General features: G+C 40.2%; 1 protein-coding gene across 7 annotated transcripts in view; it reads left to right on the plus strand.

Annotated features, from left to right (window-relative positions):
* LOC132404565 (calcium/calmodulin-dependent protein kinase type II subunit delta) overlaps positions 1-20,590 on the plus strand; it is a 460,565-nt gene extending 439,975 nt beyond the window's left edge. For all 7 annotated transcript variants that reach the window (XM_059988784.1, XM_059988786.1, XM_059988789.1 and 4 more), the window contains 3 exons: positions 15,963-16,057; positions 16,147-16,375; positions 18,887-20,590. In XM_059988784.1, the coding sequence (XP_059844767.1) occupies positions 15,963-16,057; positions 16,147-16,375; positions 18,887-18,890 (328 nt within the window). In that variant the 3' untranslated portion in view covers positions 18,891-20,590. The remainder of the gene's footprint in view (positions 1-15,962; positions 16,058-16,146; positions 16,376-18,886) is intronic.
* The last annotated feature ends 917 nt before the right edge of the window (positions 20,591-21,507 follow it).

The raw sequence follows: 21,507 nt of genomic DNA on the forward strand, positions 1-21,507 counted from the left end.
TAGCCCCCTATTTCTCTAAGCTCCATGTAGCCATCCAGGAGTCTCTTAAAAGACCCTATCGTTTCTGCCTCCATCACCACTGCCGGCAGCCCATTCCATGTACTCACTGCTCTCTGCTTAAAAAAAAAGAAGAAAAAAAACAACAAACAACGACAACAATTTACCCCTGATATCTCCTCTGTACCTACTTCCAAGCACCTTAAAACTATGCCCTCTCATGTTAGCCATTTCAGCCCTGGGGAAAAGCCTCTGACTATCCACACGATTAATGCCTCTCATTATCTTGTACACCTCTGTCAAGTCATCTCTCATCCTCTGTTCCTCCAAGTAAAAAAGGCTGAGTTCACTCAACCTGTTTTCATAAGGTATGCTCCCCAATCCAGGCAACATCCTTGTAAATCTCCTCTACCCTTTCTATCATTTCCACATCCTTCCTCTAGTGAAGTGACCAGAATTGAGCACAGTACTCCAAGTGGAGTCTGACCAGGGTCCTGTATAGCTGCAACATTACCTGTCGGCTCTTAAACTCAGTCCCACGATTGATGAAGGTCAATGCACCATATGCCTTCTTAACCACAGAGTCAACCTGCGTAGCAGCTTTGAGCATCCTATGGAGTCGGACCCAAGATCCCTCCAATCCTCCACACTGCCAAGAGTCTTACAATTAATACTATATTCTGCCATCATATTTGACCTACCAAAATGAACCACCTCACACTTATCTGGGTTGAACTCCATCTGCCACTTCTCAGCCCAGTTTTGCATCCTATCAATGTCCCGCTGTAACCTCTGACAGCCCTCTCACTATCTACAATACACCCAACCTTTGTGTCATCAGCAAACTTACTAACCCATCCCTCCACCTCCTCATCCTGGTCATTTATAAAATGATAAAGAGTAGGGGTCCCAGAACAGATCCTTGAGACACACCACTGATCACTGGCCTCCATGCAGAATATGACCCGACTACAACCACTCTTTGCCTTCTGTGGGCAAGCTAGTTCTTGATTAACAAAGCAATGAAGTGAAAATAAGTAAACTAGATTGAAGTAAATGTATTCAATAGTGAAACAGGATTAAGAGATGGAACTGCTTAATATTTTAAATCATTAAACATCAAGGTTGACTTAGCTTTTAAGGGTAAGTCCTATGGTATGAAGGTTAACTTTTGTATTATGGTCGGGCATCTTTAATAGATTTTCAGCACTACCTGATACATTGTCAGTAATCTTCAAAACCACTTATCTTCATTCATCAAAGTCCTGGAGTTCCAGACGAACATGGAAGTCTTGAACTTATTAGCCATGCTGTTCCAGTGTCAGTATTTTCTGCTGGGTTCCACCTTCATTCTGCTCTCTCATCTGTTAGGCAATATTCTTTCAGATCCAGCACCAAGATCCACAAACTGTTCCATTTTGATTGAGATTTGTTGCTGCAAGGGAAAGAAGAGAATAGTGTAGGTTACATGGTGTTTACATTATTAAATCATTTACAGAATTCAAATGTCTCTGTTTTGGTGACTTTCATTCTTCAATATTTGCTAATTATTTAATTAGTTTTAATTGTTAAGTCCTTTTGAATGTGCCAACACCTTAACCACCTGATGAACTCTAAAAAGAGGAGTGTGATGTTGCTGCCATTCATTGCTTATCAGAGCAGTGATTTTTAACTTGAGCATTAACTTTACTTTGTTAGCTTTTCGGTGTTATGAAACTACCATTTTGACTCAGCTATTTTGTGTAAAGCTCAGGTGCCACAGGTTAGACAATATTTATGCCTGTGATGTTAAAGAAAAGGAGTTTGGAGTTGCCCTAACAGAGACTACATTTTTTTCTATGTAGTACTCCATGCCTTAACAAGTAACCCAGGACTGCATGAAAATGGTACCACCTTGGCACAGTTAGGAACATGAGAACAAGATTAGGCCATACACGATTACAAGAAGCTGACCCCATGGATGATGATCCAGGTCCTAAATCATTCATCTTCATTAGATGGTATTTGGATCTTTCCAGTAATTCTTCTAACACAAGTCTTACATGCCTGACCTGGGATAAAATTAACCAGTCTGTTTTCATTTCCTGTAAAATGATGCAAATTTGTGCAAATAAAGTTTATAAAAAACTGACCAGAGCTTCTCCCATCTCAATAAGATTCCTTTCAATTGACTTAGCTACATTTTCCTCAAAGTCAGGTTTATGGTCAGTGACATGCAGTACTGTGCAAAAGTCTTAGGCACCCAAGATTTTTCTATATGGTTTCAGATGGTGTGCCCTCACAGAGCTCTGATCTCAATATTTTTGAGGCTGTCTGGGATTATCTGGAGAGACAGAAGCAAAAGAGACAGGCAGAGTCTACAGAAAAGCTGTGGCAAGATTTCCAAGATACCTGGAACAGCTAATTTTCAGATAAAACTATCCAACACTTTCCATCACTACCATACAGTGCAGCTAAGAGAATTGATGCAGTTTGAAAGGCTAAGGGTGATCAAACCAAATATTGATTTGATTTAGTTTTATACTAGTTAATGCTTATTATAGTTTGTTCTTACATTTAGTTTTTCATTTCATTATTTTTGAAAGTATTTACGGAAATTTTTCACATTTGCCTCAGTCAATTTGTTAACTTACTGTAAGTCTTCAAGTTTACAGTCATAGAGAAGTACAGCACAGACACAGGCCATTTGGCCCATCTGGTCCATGCCAATACCATTTAAACTGACTACTTCTGTTGACCTGCACTGGGACCAGAGCCCTCCATACCTTCTTGCCTTCTTTATAACTACACCAATATGTTGGGACCAGGTTAGATCCACAGAGATCTTGACACCCAGGAACTTGAAGCTGCTCACTCTCTCCACTTCTGATCCTTCTATGAGGATTGGTATGTGTTCCTTCATCTTGCCCTTCCTGAAGTCCACAATCAACTCTTTCGTCATACTGACATTGAGTGCCACTCCACTAGTTGGCATATCTCACTCCTGTACACACTCTCATCGCCACCTGAGATCCTGCCAACAATGGTTGTATCATCAGCAAATTTATAGATGGTACTTGAGCTACGCCAAGCCGCACAGTCATGGGTATTGAGAGAGTAGAGCAGTGGACTAAGCACACACCCCTGAGGTAAGCCATTGTTGATCGTCAGCGAGGGGGAGATATTATCACCAGTCCACACAGATTGAGGTCTTCCAGTTAGGTAGTTGAGGGTCCAATTGCAGAGGGAGGGGCAGAGGCCTAGCTTCTGCAACTTAACTCAATTAAGATTGTGGGAATGATAGTATCAGCTGCTGAACAGCATCCTGATATAGGTATTTGTGTTGTCTAGGTGGTCTAAAACCATGTGGAGAGCCATTGAGATTGCACCTGCTGTTGACCAATTTGCTGTTGCAAATTGCAATGGGTTCAGGTCCTTGCTGAGGCAGGAGTTCAGTCTAGTCATGAGCAACCTCTCAAAGCATTTCATCACTGTCGATGTGAGTGCTGCCGGGTTATAGTCATTAAGGCAGCCAGTGTGGCAGCCAATTCTTCTTAGGCACTGGTATAATTGTTGAATAGGGCATGTCTAGAGCTTTGACATTGGATTATTGTGTATAGATTTGGTCACCTACCGACAGGAAAGATGTAACTAAGGTTGAAAGAGCACAGAGAAAATTTACAGGGGTGTTGCTGAGTCTAAGTTTTAAAGAAAGATTGGATAGGTTAGGACTGTATTCTTTAGAATGTTGAAGGAGATTTGATTTGCTAGACGTATACAAAATTATGAGGGGTCCACTTCCCATTCCCATTCCAATATATTCATCCATGTCCTCCTCCACTGTCATAATGAGGCCACACTTATATTGGAGAAACAACTCCATTTGGGTAGCCTCCAACCTGATTGCATGAGCATTGATTTCTAAAACTTCTGGTAATGTCCCCCACCACCCTCACCCTCCCTTCATGATTTCCTATCCCCTTTTCCCTCCCTCACCTTATTTCCTTGCCCATCCATCGCCTCCCTCTGGTGCTCATTTCCCCTTTTTCCTCCATGGCCTTCTGCCACTTTCACAAATCAATTTCCCACTTCTTTACTTCATCTCTCCCCCTCCAGGTTTCACCTGTCACCTGGTGTTTCTCACTCTCTCCCCCCCCCCTCCACCTTTTAATTCTACTAGTCAGCTTTTTTTCTCCAGTCCTGCTGAAGGGTATCAGCCCAAAATGTTGACTGATATTTTTTTACCATAAATGCTGCCTGGCCTGTTGAGTTCCTCCAGCATTTTGTGCGTGTTATAAGTATGTGGCCTACAAATTACAATGGGAAATGGAAAATGCATGCCAAAAGGGCAAGATTACAATAGTCATGGGGGACTTCAAATGCAGATAGATTGGGAAAATCATGTTGATTCTGGATTACAAGAGGGGTAATTTCTAGAATGCCTACGAGACTGATTTTTAGAGCAGTTCATGGTTGAACCCACTAGAGAATCAGCTATTCTAGATTGGATGTTGTGCAAGGAACCTGAATTGAGAGCTTAAGGTAAAAGAACCCGTAGGAGAAAGTGATCATAATTTGATTGAATTCACACTGAAAATTCAGAAGAAGCTGAAGTCTGATATATCAATATTACAGTCGATTAAAGGCAATTACAGATGCATGCGAGAGAAGTTGGCCAGAATTGATTGGAAAAGAATGTTGGCAAGGATGACAACAAAACAGCATTGGCTGGAATTTCTGGAAGCAATTTGGAAGGCACAGGATATATACATCCCAAAGAAGGAGTATCCTAAAGGAAAGGTGACACAGCCATGGATAACAAGGGAAGTCAAAGTCAACATAAAAGCCAAAGAGAGGGCTTATAATACATCAAAAATTAGTGGGAAGTTAGAGGATTTGGAAGCTTGTAAAACCCAACAGAAGACAACTGGAAAAAGTCATTAAGAAGGTAAAGATGGAATACAAAAGCAAGCTAGCCAGTAATTTAAAGAGTATACTAAAGGTTTCTTCAGATACATAAAGTGCAAAGAGAGGCAAGAATGGACATTGGACCACTGAAAAATGATGCTTGAGAGGTAGTAACAGAGGACAATGAATTGGCAGATAAACTGAGTAAGTATTTTGCATCAGTCTTCACTGCGGAAGACACTGGTGGAATTTCCAGGAGTCTGGAGGCATGAAGTATGTGAAGTTACCATAGCTAGACAAAGTTTCTTGGAAAAGAGAAAGGTCTGAAGGTAAATAAGTCAACCTAGTCCAGATGGTGTACACCCCAGAGTTCTGAAAAAGGTGGCTGAGATCTTTCAAGAATCACTAGATTCTTATTGGTCTGCCAGATCAGATTGAAAAATTGCACATTGTCACCCCACTCTTCAAGAAAAGAGAGGGACAGAAGTCTGACCTCAGTAGCTGGGAAGATGTAGGAGCTGATTATTAAGGATGAGGTCTCCGGGTACTTGGAGGCACTTGATAAAATAGGCCATATTAAACATGATTTCCTCAAGGCCAAATCTGTTAGAATTTTTAAAGAAATAACTAGCAGGATAGACAAAGGAAAATCATTTGATGTTGTGTACTTGGAGTCCCTGCTATTACAGGAAAGATTCTAGCATGGATAAAACAGTGACTAATTGGCAGGAGGCAAAGATTGGGAATAAAGGGAGCCTTTTCTGACTGGCTTCTGGTGACTAGTGTTCCACAGGGACCTAGGTTGGGCCAATTCTTTTTTACATTATGTGTCAAGGATTTGAATGATGGAATTGATGGCTTTGTTAGAAAGTATGAAGATGAGTGAAGGGCAGGTAGTTTTGAGAAAGCAGAGAGAATACAAAAGGATGTCCATACAAAAGGAGTGGATGTGGAAAGTCTAAGACCAGAGGATACAGCCTCAGAATAGAAGGGTGTCTTTTTAGAACGGAGATGAGGAGGAATTTCTTTCACTAGGGAGTGGTGAATCTGGAATTCTTTGCCACAGGCAGCTGTGAAGGCCAAGTCTTTATGTACATGTAAGGCAGAGGTTGATAAATTTTTAATTGGTCACGGCATGAAGGGATACTGGGAGTAGGCAGGAGGTTGGGGCTAAGAGGAAAATTGGATCAGCCATGATGAAATGGCAGAGCAGATTCGATAGGCTAAATGGACTAATTCTGCTCCGGTATCACATGGTCTTATGTTCTTGATGATCAGGGTCCTTAATGATGAACGCAGCCTTCTTGAGCCACCGGCTTTGTAAGATTTTTTGATGGTGGAAAGGCTCATGCCCATGATGGAACTGGCTGAGTCTACAACCCTGTGAAGTTCCTGCAATCCTGTGCATTGGCACCTTCATGCCAGTTGTTCATACGATGAGTCAGAATGTTCTTCATGGTTCATCTTTAGAGTCTTTGGTAGCCTACCAAATCTCCTCAGACTCCAAATAAAGTCTTGCCACTGACATGCCTTCATGATTGCATCAATATGGTGGGCACAACTCTCTGAGATGTTGATGTCTGTTATGTTTTGTAACTCCAAAACGTAAAACTAATTGCAAGAAATACACGTAGCTGGGAGAAGTGTCTTATTTTCATTTTCATTTCTGAAGACGTTTGGGCACCCCTGGTCAAAGTTTCTGTTACTGTGAATAGTTAAGTGAGTAGAAGATGAACTGATCTCCAAAAGTCATAAAGTTAAAGATGAAACATTCTTTTCAACATTTTAAGCGAGATTAGTGTATTATTTTTGTTTTGTACAATTTTAGAGAGGGGGAAAAAAGGAAAGGAGCACCAGGCAAACGTTTGGGCACCCCAAAAGATTTGAGCTCTTAGATAACTTTTACCAAGGTCTCTGACATTAAATAGCTTGTTAGGGCTATGACTTGTTCACAGTCATCATTAGGAAAGGCCAGGTGATGCAAATCTCAAAGCTTTATAAATACCCTGACTCCTCAAACCTTGTCCCAACAATCAGCAGCCCTGGGCTCCTCTAAGCAGCTGCCTAGCACTCTGAAAATTAAAATAAATGATGCCCACAAAGCAGGAGAAGGAGAAGAGAGCAAAGCATTTTCAGGTAGCCGTTTCCTCAGTTCATAATGTAATTAAGATATGACAGTTAACAGAAACGGTGGAGGTCAAGTTGAGGTCTGGAAGACCAAGAAAACTTTCTAAGAGAACTGCTTATAGGATTGCTAGAAATGACAAATCAAAACTCCCGTTTGACTGCAAAAGACCTTCAGGCAGATTTAGCAGACGCTGGAGTGGTGGTGCACTGTTCTACTGTGCAGCAACACCTGCACAAATATGACCTCCATGGAAGAGTCATCAGAAGAAAACCTTTCCTGTGTCCTCACCACAAAATTCGTCAGAAGTTTGCAAAGGAACATCTAAACAAGCCCGATGCATTTTGGAAATGAGTCCTGTGGACTGATGAAGTTAAAATAGAACTTATTGGCCGCAATGAGCAAAGGTATGTTTGGAGAAAAAAGGGTGCCAAATTTCATGAAAAGAACACCTCTCCAACTGTTAGGCACGGGGATGGATCGATCAGGCTTTGGGCTTGTGTTGCAGCCAGTGGCACGGGGAACATTTCACTGGTAGAGGGAAGAATGAATTCAATTAAATACCAGCAAATTCTGGTAGCAAACGTCACACTGTTTTAAAAAAAAGCTGAAGGTGAAAAGAGGATGGCTTCTACAACAGGATAATGATCCTAAACACATCTCAAAATCCACAATGGGCTACCTCAAGAGGCGCAAGCTGAAGGTTTTGCCATGGCCCTCAGTCCCTCGACCTAAACATCATCGAAAATCTGTGGGTAGACCTCAAAAGAGCAGTGTATGCAAGACAGCCCAAGAATCTCACAGAACTAGAAGCCTTTTGCAAGGAAGAATGGGAAAAAAATCCCCCAAACAAGAATTGAAAGACTCATAAAAAACATTTACAAGCTTTGATACTTGTCAAAGGGGTGTTACTAAGAACTGACCATGCAGGGTGCCCAAACTTTGCTTTGGGCACTTTTCCTTTTTTGTTGTTTTGAAACTGTAGAAGATGGAAATTAAAAAAGTGATCTTAAAATATTAAAGAAATGTATCATCTTTAATTTTATGCCTTTTGGAAATCAGGTAGTCTTTTACTCACTTAGCTATTCACAGTATCAGAACTTTTGACCAGGGATGCCCAAATTTTTGCATGCCACTATGACGTTGTGGTATAATGACATATTCCATTCACGTACTTTTACATATAAGTCATAATAAGACCATAAGGAAGGTTTCCTTAAGGGAAAATCTTGCCTGACGAACCTGTTGGAATTCTTTGAGGAGAGTACATGTAGGATAGATAAAGGGATGCAGTGGATGTTCTATATTTGGAATTTGAGAAGGCCTTTGACAAGGTGCCACACATGAGGCTGCTTAACAAGTTAAAAGTGCATGGTACTTCAGAAAAGTTATTAACATGGTTTGTGCATTGGCTGATTGGTAGGAGGCAGTGAGTGGGAATAAAAGGATCCCTTTCTGGTTGGCTGCCATTGACTAGTGATATTCCACAGGGGTCAGTGTTGGGACCTGTTCTTTTTATGCTGTATATGAACAATTTAGATGATGGAAAAGATGGCTTTGTTGCCAAGTTTGCAAGTGATACAAAGATTGGTTGAGGGTCAGGTATTGTTGAGGAAACAGGGAGGCAGATTAGGAGAATGGTCAAGGGAGTGTCAAATGAAATACAGTGTTGGAAAATGCATGGTCATGCACTTTGGTAAAATAAATAAACATGCAGACTGTTCTCTAAACAGGGAGAAAATCAAAAAATCTGAGATGCAGAGGGACTTGGAAGGCTGTGTGCAGAACAATCTAAAGGTTAACTTACGGGTAGTGTCAATGGTGAGGAAGGCAAGTGCAATGTCAGATTCATTTGAGGAGGTCCAGAATGCAAGAGCAGGGATTTGATGCCGAGGCTTTATAATGCATAGGTGAAGCCTAACCTTGGGTATTGTGAAGAGTTTTGGACTGTTCATCTAAGAACATATGTGCTGGCATTGGAGAGGGTTCAGAGGAGGTTCACAAGGATGATTCCGGGAATGAAAGGGTTATCAAATGAGAAATGTTTAACAGCTCTGAGTCTGTACTCACTCGAATTTAGAAGGATGAGGACGAATCTCATTGAAACCTTTCAAATATTGCAAGGCCTGGACAGAGTAGATGTGGAAAGGTGCTTCCCACGGTGAAGAAGGCATAGCCTCAGTATAGAAGGGTATTTACTTAAAACAGAGATGCAGAGAAATTTTTCCTTTGGCTCCTCCGACTTACTTCAAACAAAAGCTGTAACCATTGGCACTCACATGGGTCCTAGCTATGCCTGCCTGTTTGTCAGCTATGTGGAACAGTCTATGTCCCAAGCCTATACTGGTGACCATCCTGCACTTTCCCTACACTGCATTGGTTTTACTTTTCGTCAACTTGATCCACTTTGTCTACAAATTCCACTCAAATATACCTGATCCATTTCCAAATGCTCACTGTCTTTTCTCAATCTCACTGTCTCTATCCCTGGAGACAGCTTATCCACTGATGTCTATTATAAACCCACGGATTCTCACAGCTACCTGGACTATACCTCGTCCCAACATGTTGCTTGTAAAAACACCATCCCCTCCTCTCACTTCCTCCATCTCTGCTGCACCGGTTTCAGGATGAGGCTTTTCATTCAGGCACAAAAGTGATGTCCTCTTTCAAAGAAAGGGGCTTTCCTTCCTGCACCATCAACACTGCTCTCAACTGCATCTCTTTTGCATCATGCATGTCTGCTCTCACCCCATCCTCCTGCCACCATATCAAGGATTGTGTTCCTCTTGTCCTCACCTACTACTCCATCAGTCTCCGCGTCCAGCACATAATTATCCAAAGCTTCCGCCATCTCCAACAGGATCCCACCACCAAGCACATTTTTCCCTCCCCACCCCCCCCCCCCCCCCCACCAACTCTCTGCTTGTCCATTTGTCCCTTCCCACTGATCTCCCTCCTGGCACTTACCCTTGCAAGCAGAACAAGTGCCGCACTTGCCCCTACACCTCCTCCCTCACTACCATTCAGGGTCAGAAACAGTCCTTCCAGGTGAGGCGACACTTTACCTGTGAGTCTGTTGGGGTTATTTACTGTGTCCAGTGCTCCCAGTGTGACCTCCTGTACATTGGTGAGACCCGACGTAGATTGGGAGACCACTTCGCCAAGCACCTACACTCTGTCTGCCAGATAAAACGGGATCTCTCAGTGGTCACCCATTTTAATTCCACTTTCCATTCCCATTCCAATATTTCTATCCATGGCCTCCTTCATTGTCTTGATGAGGTCACACTTAGGTTCGAGAAACAACACCTTATATTCCATTTGGGTAGCCTCCAACCTGATGGTATGAACATCAATTTCTCAAACTTCCAGTAATGCCCTCCCCTGTTCTCCTTCACTATTTCCCATCCCTGTTTCCCTCTCTCACCTCATCTCCTTGCCCACCCATCAATTCCCTCATTCCCTTTGGTGTTCCTCCCCCTTTATTTTCTCCCATAGCCTCTGTCTCCTTTCACCAATCAACTTCCCAGGTCTTTACTCCATACTTCCCCCTTCAGGCTTCACTTATCACCTTGTCTTTCTCTCTCTCTCCTTCCCCCACCTTTTAAATCTATTCCTCAGCTGTTTCTCTGCAGTCCTGCTGAACTCTCTCTCCCCAAAACGTTGACTGTTTACTCTTTTCCATAGATGTTGCCTAGCCTACTGATTTCCTCCAGCATTTTGTGTGTGTTGCGGCGAAATTTCTTTAGCCAGAGGGTGGTGAATTTGTGGAATTTATTACCACAAACAGCTGTGGCTGCCAGGTCATTGGGTGTATTTAAGCCAGAGCTTGATGGGTTCTTGATTGGACATGGCATCAAATGTTATGGGGAGAAGGCCAGGGAATGGGGTTGAGGAGCGGAAAAAGGATCAGGCATGATTGAATAGTGAGCAGAGCCGATGGGCCAAATGGCCTAATTCTGCTCCTCTGTCTTAAGGTCTTGTGGTCTTGTATTTAAAATATTTCTGAAATATCACTGAAATATTAAATGCACAACACTCCTCCCTGCTTAGCTATAAATTCCAACTCAGTACAGAATGCATCTCAACATATATAATCATTTGTTCATTATATGCCATGTCATTAAACAGGTGATTATGTCTTTCCATGACCATAATTCTTGGCAAATTTTTCTGCAGAAGTGGTTTGCTGTTGCAGCCTGCTGGGCAGTCTTTACAAGACTGGTGATCGCAGCCATTATCAATACTCTTCAGAGGTTGTATGGTGTCAGTGGTCACATATCCAGGATTTGTGTTCTGCACCAGCTGCTCATACAGCCATCCTCCAGCAGTTCCTATGGGTTCATGTGACCCAAAGCAGGTGATATGCATGTGCTACAACTTGCCCGAGGGTGGCCTGTATCCTAGTGGAGGGGAAAAGTACCTTAAATCTCCTTTGGTAGAGACATGTTTCCAACTCGCCACCTGGTACCTATAATACAACTTATATAAAAGCATGCACAGCCTAGTAAATTATAAATTGTCCCATTCAGGCCTAAACATTTAATCACTGTGGAGGATATCTTACTCTTGTGGGATGATATCTTTCCTGAGGAGGGGAATTCCTCTGCTTCTCAAATGAGATTTGTTTCTGGAAAACAATCTCTGGTACGGGGCCTCCCCCATGGTGGATGTGAGAGCTGACTTTTGGACTGCAGGAAGTGGTTTTCACAGTTCTGGACACCTTTCTTTTCTAGTAACTGACTCTCCACAACTGATTGATGTGTTGTCATTTCAATTTTAGGAATGAATGAGACTGTTCTGCCATGTTCTGTGGCCCATTGTCACTGACTAAGAGTTCTGGAACACCAGTCCTTCAGAAGAAGCTTCTCAACACATCACCAGTCTGTGAGGCTGTGGTGGAGGCTATTGAGAACACTTCTGGCCACTTTGTTGCTGCATCCACTACTACCAAGAAATTTGTGCCCTGCAAAGTCCACATGAACGCTCTGCCAAGGCTATGCTGACTATTCTCAGGAATGGAGAGGCGCTGCTCTTGACATTTTCTGGACATAATGGCATTCCAAACAGTGCATAACAAGCTGCTCGATCTGCTGATCCATCCCAGGCCACCACATAATGCTTTCAGCCAACATTTCATTTTGACCATGCCAAGATAACCAACATGTAGTGCATCCAGCATTTTAGCTTTCAGCTTGGTACAACCACATATGGCATCCACCTTCAAGGACAAGTTCATCCAGTAAAAATCCAGTTCAGCTGGTATTTTTCTGGTTTCTCTTTGGATCATCTCTGCCATAATAGGGAGACTTTTGGTTTGCATTAGGGAGAATATGTCAAGAGCAGTGTTGTCTTCTGTAAATTTTTTAGATTATTTCCTTTTCTAAAGGTAAGCGAGACAATCCATCAGCATTTCCATGATTAGTTGTCCTCTTGAATTTGATTTTATAATTGTGTCCTCCAAGAATCAGAGCCCATCTCTGCATTTGTGCTGCAGCGTTAGTACAGCATCTTCTTTGGACTGAAACTGGACATTAGTGGTTGATGATCAGTAACAATGGTAAATTGTCCTTCAGACAAGTACTGGTTGAAATACTTTACTCCTCATACCAGACTCAAGACCACTCTGTCAAACTGTGCATAATTTTTCTCTGCACTGGTAAGGGAATGTGATGCAAAGGCTACTTTCATCACTCATAACATGTGCCTTAACTGAACCTATACCATAAGGCCAGGCATCACAGACAGGCTTTACTGGACGATGTGGATCATAACGTGTGAATATAGTTTCTGACATCACGATTTTCTTTGTCTTTTGGAAAACCTCACACTGCTTTGTCCATTGCAATATCTTCCCAATCTGTATGATGAGTTCAGGGGGAGGAGCACAATGACCAGGTTTGGCAGGAGCCTGTTATTTTCTATAATGTAGAGGAATTTTTTGAGCTAATCTGCAAAGCATTGTGCATCATGTCAAATCAAAAGAAAAATTCCAAACATGTCAACAATTTACTAAAAATTAAAAGCCAAAATTCTGAGGCTGAAATATTCATACCCTTTGTAATTACTATACTAGCTTTCCTCGGGTGCAAGACTGTATGTTACCATTTCCAGCTTGTCCAGTTTGTTAATGTAGAAATTGAATGATCACCTGAATAAATCCCCCTCTCTCTGTAAGGTCCAACAGAATAGCAGATTTTCATCTGACCAAACCAAAATCAAAGCAAAAGAGCATTCAGGACAAGTCAGGGAAATGATAATAGAGAAGCACAAACCCAGGGAAGGGTACAAGGCATCTCAAAGGCACTGAACACACTGCAGAGGTCAATGCAGTTCATTATGAAAAACTGGAAAAACTAGGAAACCACAGTCACACTGCTTGTCAGGCTGCCTCTATAAGTATAGTCGCTGGCAAAGAATGACACTTGTAAGAGAGGCTACTGTAAAACCAACAGTCACTATAAGGGAGCTGCAGAAGTCAGCGGTTGCAACTGGGGATGAAGTTCATGGCTCCACAATGTCTAAGGCCTTGCACAAAATGGAAGAATGACAAGGAAGAAGCACTGGCTGAAACAAGAAGCATATCCTTACCTGTCAAGATTTTGCAAAGAGTCACTTAGAAGATACTGTAAGGATGTGGAAGAAGGTCATGTGGTTAGATCAGATTAAAGTAGAACTTTTGACCTCAACACAAAGCAGTACATGTGGCCTAAATATAATGCTGTGCATCAACCAAGTAATGTCATCCATACTGTAAAGTATGGTGGAAGAAGCATCTTGCCTTTAGGATACTTTTCAGCAGCTGGGACTGGAAACCTGGTCAGAATATGTTGTTCCATTAAGCATTCTTTGTTGTTTATATAATTCATTATGGGTAATATATAAAAGGTGAATGGCATACATCATTATACCACCACCCCATTGCACATGTCTTACCTGATGTAAAAAAGAAAATAAGGCATGCATCTACTGTACTGGCTTTGTGTTTAACTTGAAAATAGTTTCACGTTTTTGAATTACAAAAAATAACTGGTGAAGAGTTTTAAATGAATTTGAGGTAACTTTCTATCAGCTGAAGTGCAGTAAGATGTTTAAGTTTAAAAAAACACACAAAATGGACAAATTTGTGGGTTCATAAACAATGAGCACAGGATATTAATAATCATAAATTTAAAACTAAAAGAAAAGCAGAAATGGTTGGCTACATCACAAATGTGTATAATTGCATAACAGATAACAGGGTTTTGTATACTGAGCAAATTGAGCAGTATTTTGAAGCAAATGTAATAGCTAATGAAAAACGTGTCAGTTTTACTGAGTGCTTTATTTGGAAAGGTATACAGTTTGCTTAGAAGTTTAAATGTTCCAACCAACCAGTTGAAATGAGCTTTGCTGATACTGTGAAAATAATGCAGGAACATTTAGAACCAAATTCTTTGTTGATTGCAGAATACTTTAGGTTTCTAAAGTGGAATCGAAAGAAGAGTCTAGTTCAGCATACGTGACTGAATTGTCTGAGCATCACCAGTTTAATAATGAGCTTAATGATGCACCGCGAGATAATTTTCTTTATGGAATCTTACAAGAAAGCATTCAACAACTGCTTCTAACTGAAGCACAACTCACATTTAAAAGAGCAGTTGAAATCACTGAATCAATGGAAACAGCAGTCAGGCTTGCAATTGAGTTACAGTCAGGAATGAAAGTGAGGGTGATAAAATTGCAACGTTTCCAAACAGAAACTGTCCTGGTTGAACAACTTTGTTACCATTGTGTCAGGGGCTCACATACACTAGACCAATGCAGGTAGACAAAAATAAATGTACAGGGAAGAGAAAAAGATAAAAAGTCACGTTGTAGTTTCAAAAGGAGCACTAATCTCTATGCTGTTAATGAAAAATCTGATAATAATGAGAATGACACAGGGCTGAGCAGCCTTGAGATTTACAACGTGAAAGGTAACAATAGACAAGCAATGTTATTACACCAGAAGAGATTGGCAAAGTAATTAAATGGAATTGGGCTGGCTCGGTTGTCTCAGTTATTCCAAAATGAGATTGGACAGCATATCAAAGATACTGAACTGAAGCCTGAAAATGTACAACTAATGTAATGTACATCTGAGCAAATGCAATGTGGGCATTTATTTCAAGGGGAATAAATTATAAAAACGAGAAAATACTGAAGCTTTATAAGACACAAGTCAGTCTACACTTGGAGCATTGTCAATAGTTTTAGGCCCCTTATTTCAGAAAGGATGTATTGTCAATGGAGAGAGTCTACAGGAGGTTCATGAAGATGATTTCAGGAATGAAGGGGTTAACATATGAACAGCATCTGGCAGCTTTGGGCCTGTACTCAGAGCAATTTAGAAGAATGCGGGAGGATCTCATTGAAACCTACTGAATGTTGAAAGGACTAGATAAGGTGGATGCGGAGAGGATGTTTCCTCTGGTGGGGGTATTCCAAACTAGAGATTGTTGGAATGTGAATGGCTGATCGGGGATCCATCCACATGTCACATCCCCTGCAATAGAGTCAACTGAAAGCAAATTGAGAAAGGTGCTGAATGATGCCACACCAGTGTTTAAGGATGACATTGGAAAACTCAAATATGTCAAAGGTAAAGTAGTGTTAAATGAAATTACCACATCCAAGTTTTGTAAAGTCCATCTGGTTCTGCACCATCCATGATAAAGCAACTATGGAAAAGTTGCTGATTAGTTTGTTTTGTTTTGCACTCTGGTGATAGGTTTATGCCATTGTACCTTGAAAAAAAAACAATTGTTTACATTCTGATATTATATGTTGATATTTCAGTGTGCATTATGTATTTGACTTTTTGACCTTTCAGTTGAGCATTCTCCCAAATATATCAAATGGAAGACGAGTGGAATCTTCTTAATATAGTTTAACAATTTTAACTTTTGGAAAATTATTGTATTTTTAGGAAGATTTGTGATCCAGGCCTCACTGCATTTGAGCCTGAAGCGCTTGGTAACTTGGTTGAAGGAATGGACTTCCATAGATTCTACTTTGAAAATGGTACAAGATATGAACATTATTTCTGTTTTGTAAAGAATTAAATGTCAGTATGGTTTTCATGAATTAAATTTGCATTTCATTTTCTGTAGCTCTGTCTAAGAATCAGAAGCCAATTCACACCATCATATTGAACCCCCACGTCCACTTGATTGGTGATGATGCAGCCTGCATAGCGTACATCCGGCTCACTCAGTACATTGATGGCAGCAGCATGCCGAAAACCATGCAAACCGAGGAAACCAGAGTCTGGCATCGCCGGGATGGGAAGTGGCAAAATGTCCATTTCCATCGCTCAGGATCCCCCTCTATACCGATTAAGTAAGTTGCCTTTCTATACTGGCATAACAGAAAAAGAGTTTGTGCTTAATGCTACAATAACATGAGAAATATTCTAGTTATGCAAGTACATTTGTGAATTGTTTTAGTCATGTTTTTGATTTCAATCTTTAAAAGAAATTTGGATAGGTACAAGGATGGGAGGGTTATGGTCCAGGTGCAGGTAGATGGCACTAAGCAAAATAACAGTTCTGCACAAACTAGATGGGCTGAAGGGCCTGTTCCTGTGCTTTAGTATTTTATGACTCTGAAAGATTAATTTTGAGTAATGTTCCTATTACAACAGTACAATATAGTACAGTGCAGGTCCTTCAACCTACAATGTTGTGCCAACCTTTTAACCTATGACAAAATCAATCTCGTCCTTCCCTCCATTTTCTTTTGCTCACATGCCTTTCTAAGAGTTACTTCAATTGCCTAATGTATCCGACTCTACAACTACCCTCAGTACCTCCCATTCTCTGTGCAGAAAAACCTACTTCTGACATTTCCTCTGAAGGATATCCTGTGCTATTAGCCATTATCACCGTGGGTAAAAGGCACTGACTATCCACTCTATCTCTGCCTCTTATCATCTTATACACCTCTCTCAAGTCACCTCTCATCCTTCTTCATTCCAGAGAGAAAGGCCCTTAACCTTTCCTCATAAAACACTCTCTGATTCAGGCAACATTCTGGGAAATCAGTCCTGATGAAGGGTCTCGGCCTGAAAAGTGGACAGTGCTTCTCCCTATAAATGCTGCCTGGCCTGCTACGTTCCACCAGCATTTTGTGTGTGTTTCTGGGAAATCTCCTCTGTACTGTCTCTAAAGCCTCCACAATGAGGCAACCAGAATTGAACACAATGGTTCATGTGGTCTAACCAGAGTCTTATAGAGTTGCAATATTACCTTGAGCCTCTTGGAATCAGTCCCCAGACTAACGAAGGCCAACACACCATATGCCTTTTTAACGAAGCTTTCAAAATGTGTGGCAAATTTTGAGGGATTGATAGACGTGGACACCAATATCCCTCTGTTCCTCTTCTCTGCTGAGAATCCTGCCAATAACCTTGTACTCTACATCCTAGTTTGATGTTACAATATTCATCACTTCACACTTTTCTAAATTGAGCTCCAACTGCTACTTTTCGTGCCCTTCACACCATGAGACAGAAATACTCAGTACCGTTTGTCCATCCATATAGTGCAATAATATCAATAACCATATATAATTACAGCACGGAAACAGGCCATCTCGGCCCTTCTAGTCCATGCCAAACGCTTACTCTCACATAGTCCCACTGACCTGCACTCAACCCATAACCTTCCATTCCTTTCCTGTCCATATACCTATCCAATTTTACTTTAAATGACAATACCGGACCTGCCTCTACCACTTCTACTGGAATGGTAGAATCAATGTCTCACTTTTAAAAAGAATCCCTTCTCTGATCCTTTAACTTTGAAGTGTGTCACAACATTAAGTAATTTTATGTATTGATTGATTGGGTGATGTTTAAACCTTTCCTATTTTTGGCATTACTATTGTCACTAGAGTTGTGAGAAACAAAGTAATATCTCATGTTATGTGAACTTCCAGATCATTCATTTCCCACCATGTATGGCATAATTTGGAACATATTAGCTTCAAAAGATTTCTATGATTATCATGTGTGCTGAAAAATTATCATCCATAGCATGTGCTGAAATAACGGAGTTCCCATTATCATCCATAGTGTGTGCTGAAACATCAGAGTTCTCATCATCATCCATAGCGTGCTGATGCATCAGAGATCCTGTTATCCATAGCATGTGCTGAACATCAGTTTCCGTTATCATCCATATGTGTGCTGAAAAATTGGAGTTTCAGTCATCATCCATCCTCAGAGTAGCTGGCACCATTTTTAAAGCAACCCTGCCTTGGCAAACTCATGGGTTCTTGAACAAGGTTCATCCTTTAAATCATTTTATGAAAAGCAGATTATTTATCTCTGTGAGACTTGTTTGTGCACATTGACAATCAGGTTTCTCTATATTACAATGTCCAATGCTTTTCAGATACAATAATTGCAAAAGGATTTGATGAATCGGGAGTACTTTTCATCTAATTTAAAATGTCTAAAGCAATGAATATTTCAGATGCAAGAGAAGTCAGTATGTTCAGTAGGCTTCTGTTCTGGCTGTCGGGAAGACTCTGTGATTCTCACATTTATGGAAATGATCAATAGCAGTGAAGGGAAGATAACTATCAAGCCCAGACAAGCAAGCATAATGGTCAGAAGTCCATTTAGAAACATCCATCCTGAGAGGAGATAAAGTTAGAGCAGAAATTAATTTCTATGTTGACTGTCACAAAGTATATTGAAAAGTATGTTTCTTGGTTGTGATTGTGAAATCAGTGTTGGGAGTGACAGTGAGATGTTAAAAGAATTGAAAATTGTTCATCTAGATTAGTTTTGTCCATGTTTTGGGATGGTTGAAAATCGAATTTCATTTCTCTGCTTTGTTCCAGCTAAAGGAAATGGTGCCACTGCTGGATTCACAGCGCTGACTAGAAGATTACAATCATACTCTAGGCACTTCCAGTCTATTTTAACGCATGTTTCTGAATGCATGATGCTCTGACGGTGCACTTGTGACATGTCCTTTGCTGTTAATTCTGTAAATTTTTGCTTTCACTTCATAGGAATATATGTTACATACAGAATGAAACCAAAGGAAGGAAAAATATTGAGAGTACTTTTTAATTATTTATGCCAGGTTTCTTAACTTGATATAATTGTAAACATCTAAATAAAAACTTATTTTTTTCTGGATTTCACATATTTTAAAACTAATGTACCCCCTAATTATTATAAGAAAACACTGTAAGTGGCACATATTCTTATTCTCTTACTGTAGAAATACTTTTATAATAAATATAGAAGGGGATCTCCTTAAGGTGGCAGGGCACAAAACTACTTACTTCCAAAATTTGTTTTACAACTAGAGTTTACCAGTCAGGGCTGACTGTATCAGCCTGAAGGAACACCTACTGAAGTAGCTGAACAGCCATTTCATTCATTGCTTTATTCCCAGCTGAAACATATGGAAATTTATGTGAATTCTAACATGCTGATTCTTTAACCGACCAGTGTCAATGTCCAGTATCGTTTTCAAGTTGACACTTTATTTTTATTCACTCTGGGTGCAATATATTTCAGACAATCAAGCTTGCTTTATATGGTGATGTGCAGATCGTGATTTGAGTCAAATGCTTTGGTGGAAATAGGGTTAGATTTTTGTGAACTATGTTAACCTGCTATTGGTAGTTACTCATAGTATTAGATTTAATAAAAACAAAACACAGAGCCATTGAATATAAACACCAAATATAGTGGATCTCTCTGATTAACATGCATCAATTATATAAGAACTTCCTTGCCTAGGCAGCTGATCAAACGGACTTAATATTTTAAATTTTCTTTCTCCTAAAAACACAGAAATCGTTGTTTTGAGGTCATCCATGAGTAATTTCATATTGATACTTTGTAATCTGAATTTTGCTTCTGCTTCCGTGTACTTTTGAGATGTTCTTGTAAAGATTCAAGTTACCAGATATATATCCCTCTTTAGGAAGGGCATTTCCTCCTCGTTTCTTTGCTGCTTCTATACTTAAGAGGATTATAATATAATGCATGCTATCTCAAGTGGTGTTTTCAGCATCCATGACTCACATTCAGTGATTAATTCCTGGCAGAATTAATTTACTTGTATTATTTTTTCTTGCATGTTCATTCTTCACCCCAAAAATTAATATGCTTAGCTGCTGTTGCTGGTAAAATAGATGGCAATAAAGTGTACCCATTACCCATGGATTCAGATATTGTGTTTAAATGAGCATGTATGTTTAATGCGCCATATTAATCTGCCAATAAGTTCAATGGAAAAATAGGGAAAACCTTTAGTTTCTTGGTGACTGGCTGTAGTAACCTTGCAGTATAAATACCTATATGTATTATCTCGAAATTTTAATACCACATAGCGAGCACGACTGTCTTCCACACCAGTTCTGAAGAGCGGTGATTGTTTTTTCCACCACAATTGAAACGATTACTTGGGTTCTGTCACTTTGCAAAGCTGCTGTTTATCATGGGACACAGTGTACAGGATACTTGCCATAATGGTAAACGATTGATCTGTTAAAACAAAATAAATTTCTGATTATTTCTCCTGATTGCCTTTTCTCTTCAAATAGTTCTTTTTAAAATTAAACATGTCCTAACTAAGGTTTTTAGTTTGTTAATTGACCTTCTATGGTTTTCTAAGTGTCTGTAAGATGGTCTCAAGAGTTTAGTGTAAAGAAGAGCATTTCCTGCTTTTGTAATCTCACTGTGTTTTAATGGGGTAAGATAATGCCAATGCCACATTTCAGAAGAACTCGTTGGTTCTGATGTGCTTTTGGATGTAATAAAGATTTAGAACAGTGCCATATATTTGCAGAAATTAAAGCAGAAACTGCTGGGAAAGCCCAGCAGGCCAGGCAGCATCTGTGGAGTACTTGTGCATGAATCGCAAAACATTAATTTACAGGTGCAACAGGTTATCAAGAAGGCACCGGAATGATGTAGTATTGCTAGAATGACTTAATTTAAAAGTAGGAAGATAATGCCGCAACTGTACAGGTGCTGAGGCCGCACTTGTAATACTGCGGAGAGTCCTCCTTACTTGAGGAAAGACATACTGCCAGTGCTGAGGAGGTTCACAGGGTCATTTCTGGAAATGAGGAGAGATGGAGACCATACCTACTGGAATTACAAAGAATGAGAGGAGATCTCATAGTAATATACAGAATAAAATAATGAAAGAAATAGATAAAATAGAGGCAGAGAAGTTGTTTCCACTGGTAAGTGAACTAGGGACTTAGCTTCAATAGATTTATGGTGGAAGTGAGGAGAAATTATTTCTTAATATCCAAGCACTTAACCTTTCAGGCCCAAGACCTTATCCTCAAGTTTTTTAAATTTAATTTTCTTTAACTCCAGTAGATGTTGGTATACTGAAGCATTTGGAAGTAAAAGTTCATGAAGCATTTTTTTTAAAGAATTAAAGTTGTTAGTATATTTTGGCCCAGAATTCATTGGATAGTGATTG

Source organism: Hypanus sabinus, chromosome 14 (genome assembly GCF_030144855.1).
Source record: "Hypanus sabinus isolate sHypSab1 chromosome 14, sHypSab1.hap1, whole genome shotgun sequence".
NCBI classification, from domain to species: Eukaryota; Metazoa; Chordata; class Chondrichthyes; order Myliobatiformes; family Dasyatidae; genus Hypanus; species Hypanus sabinus.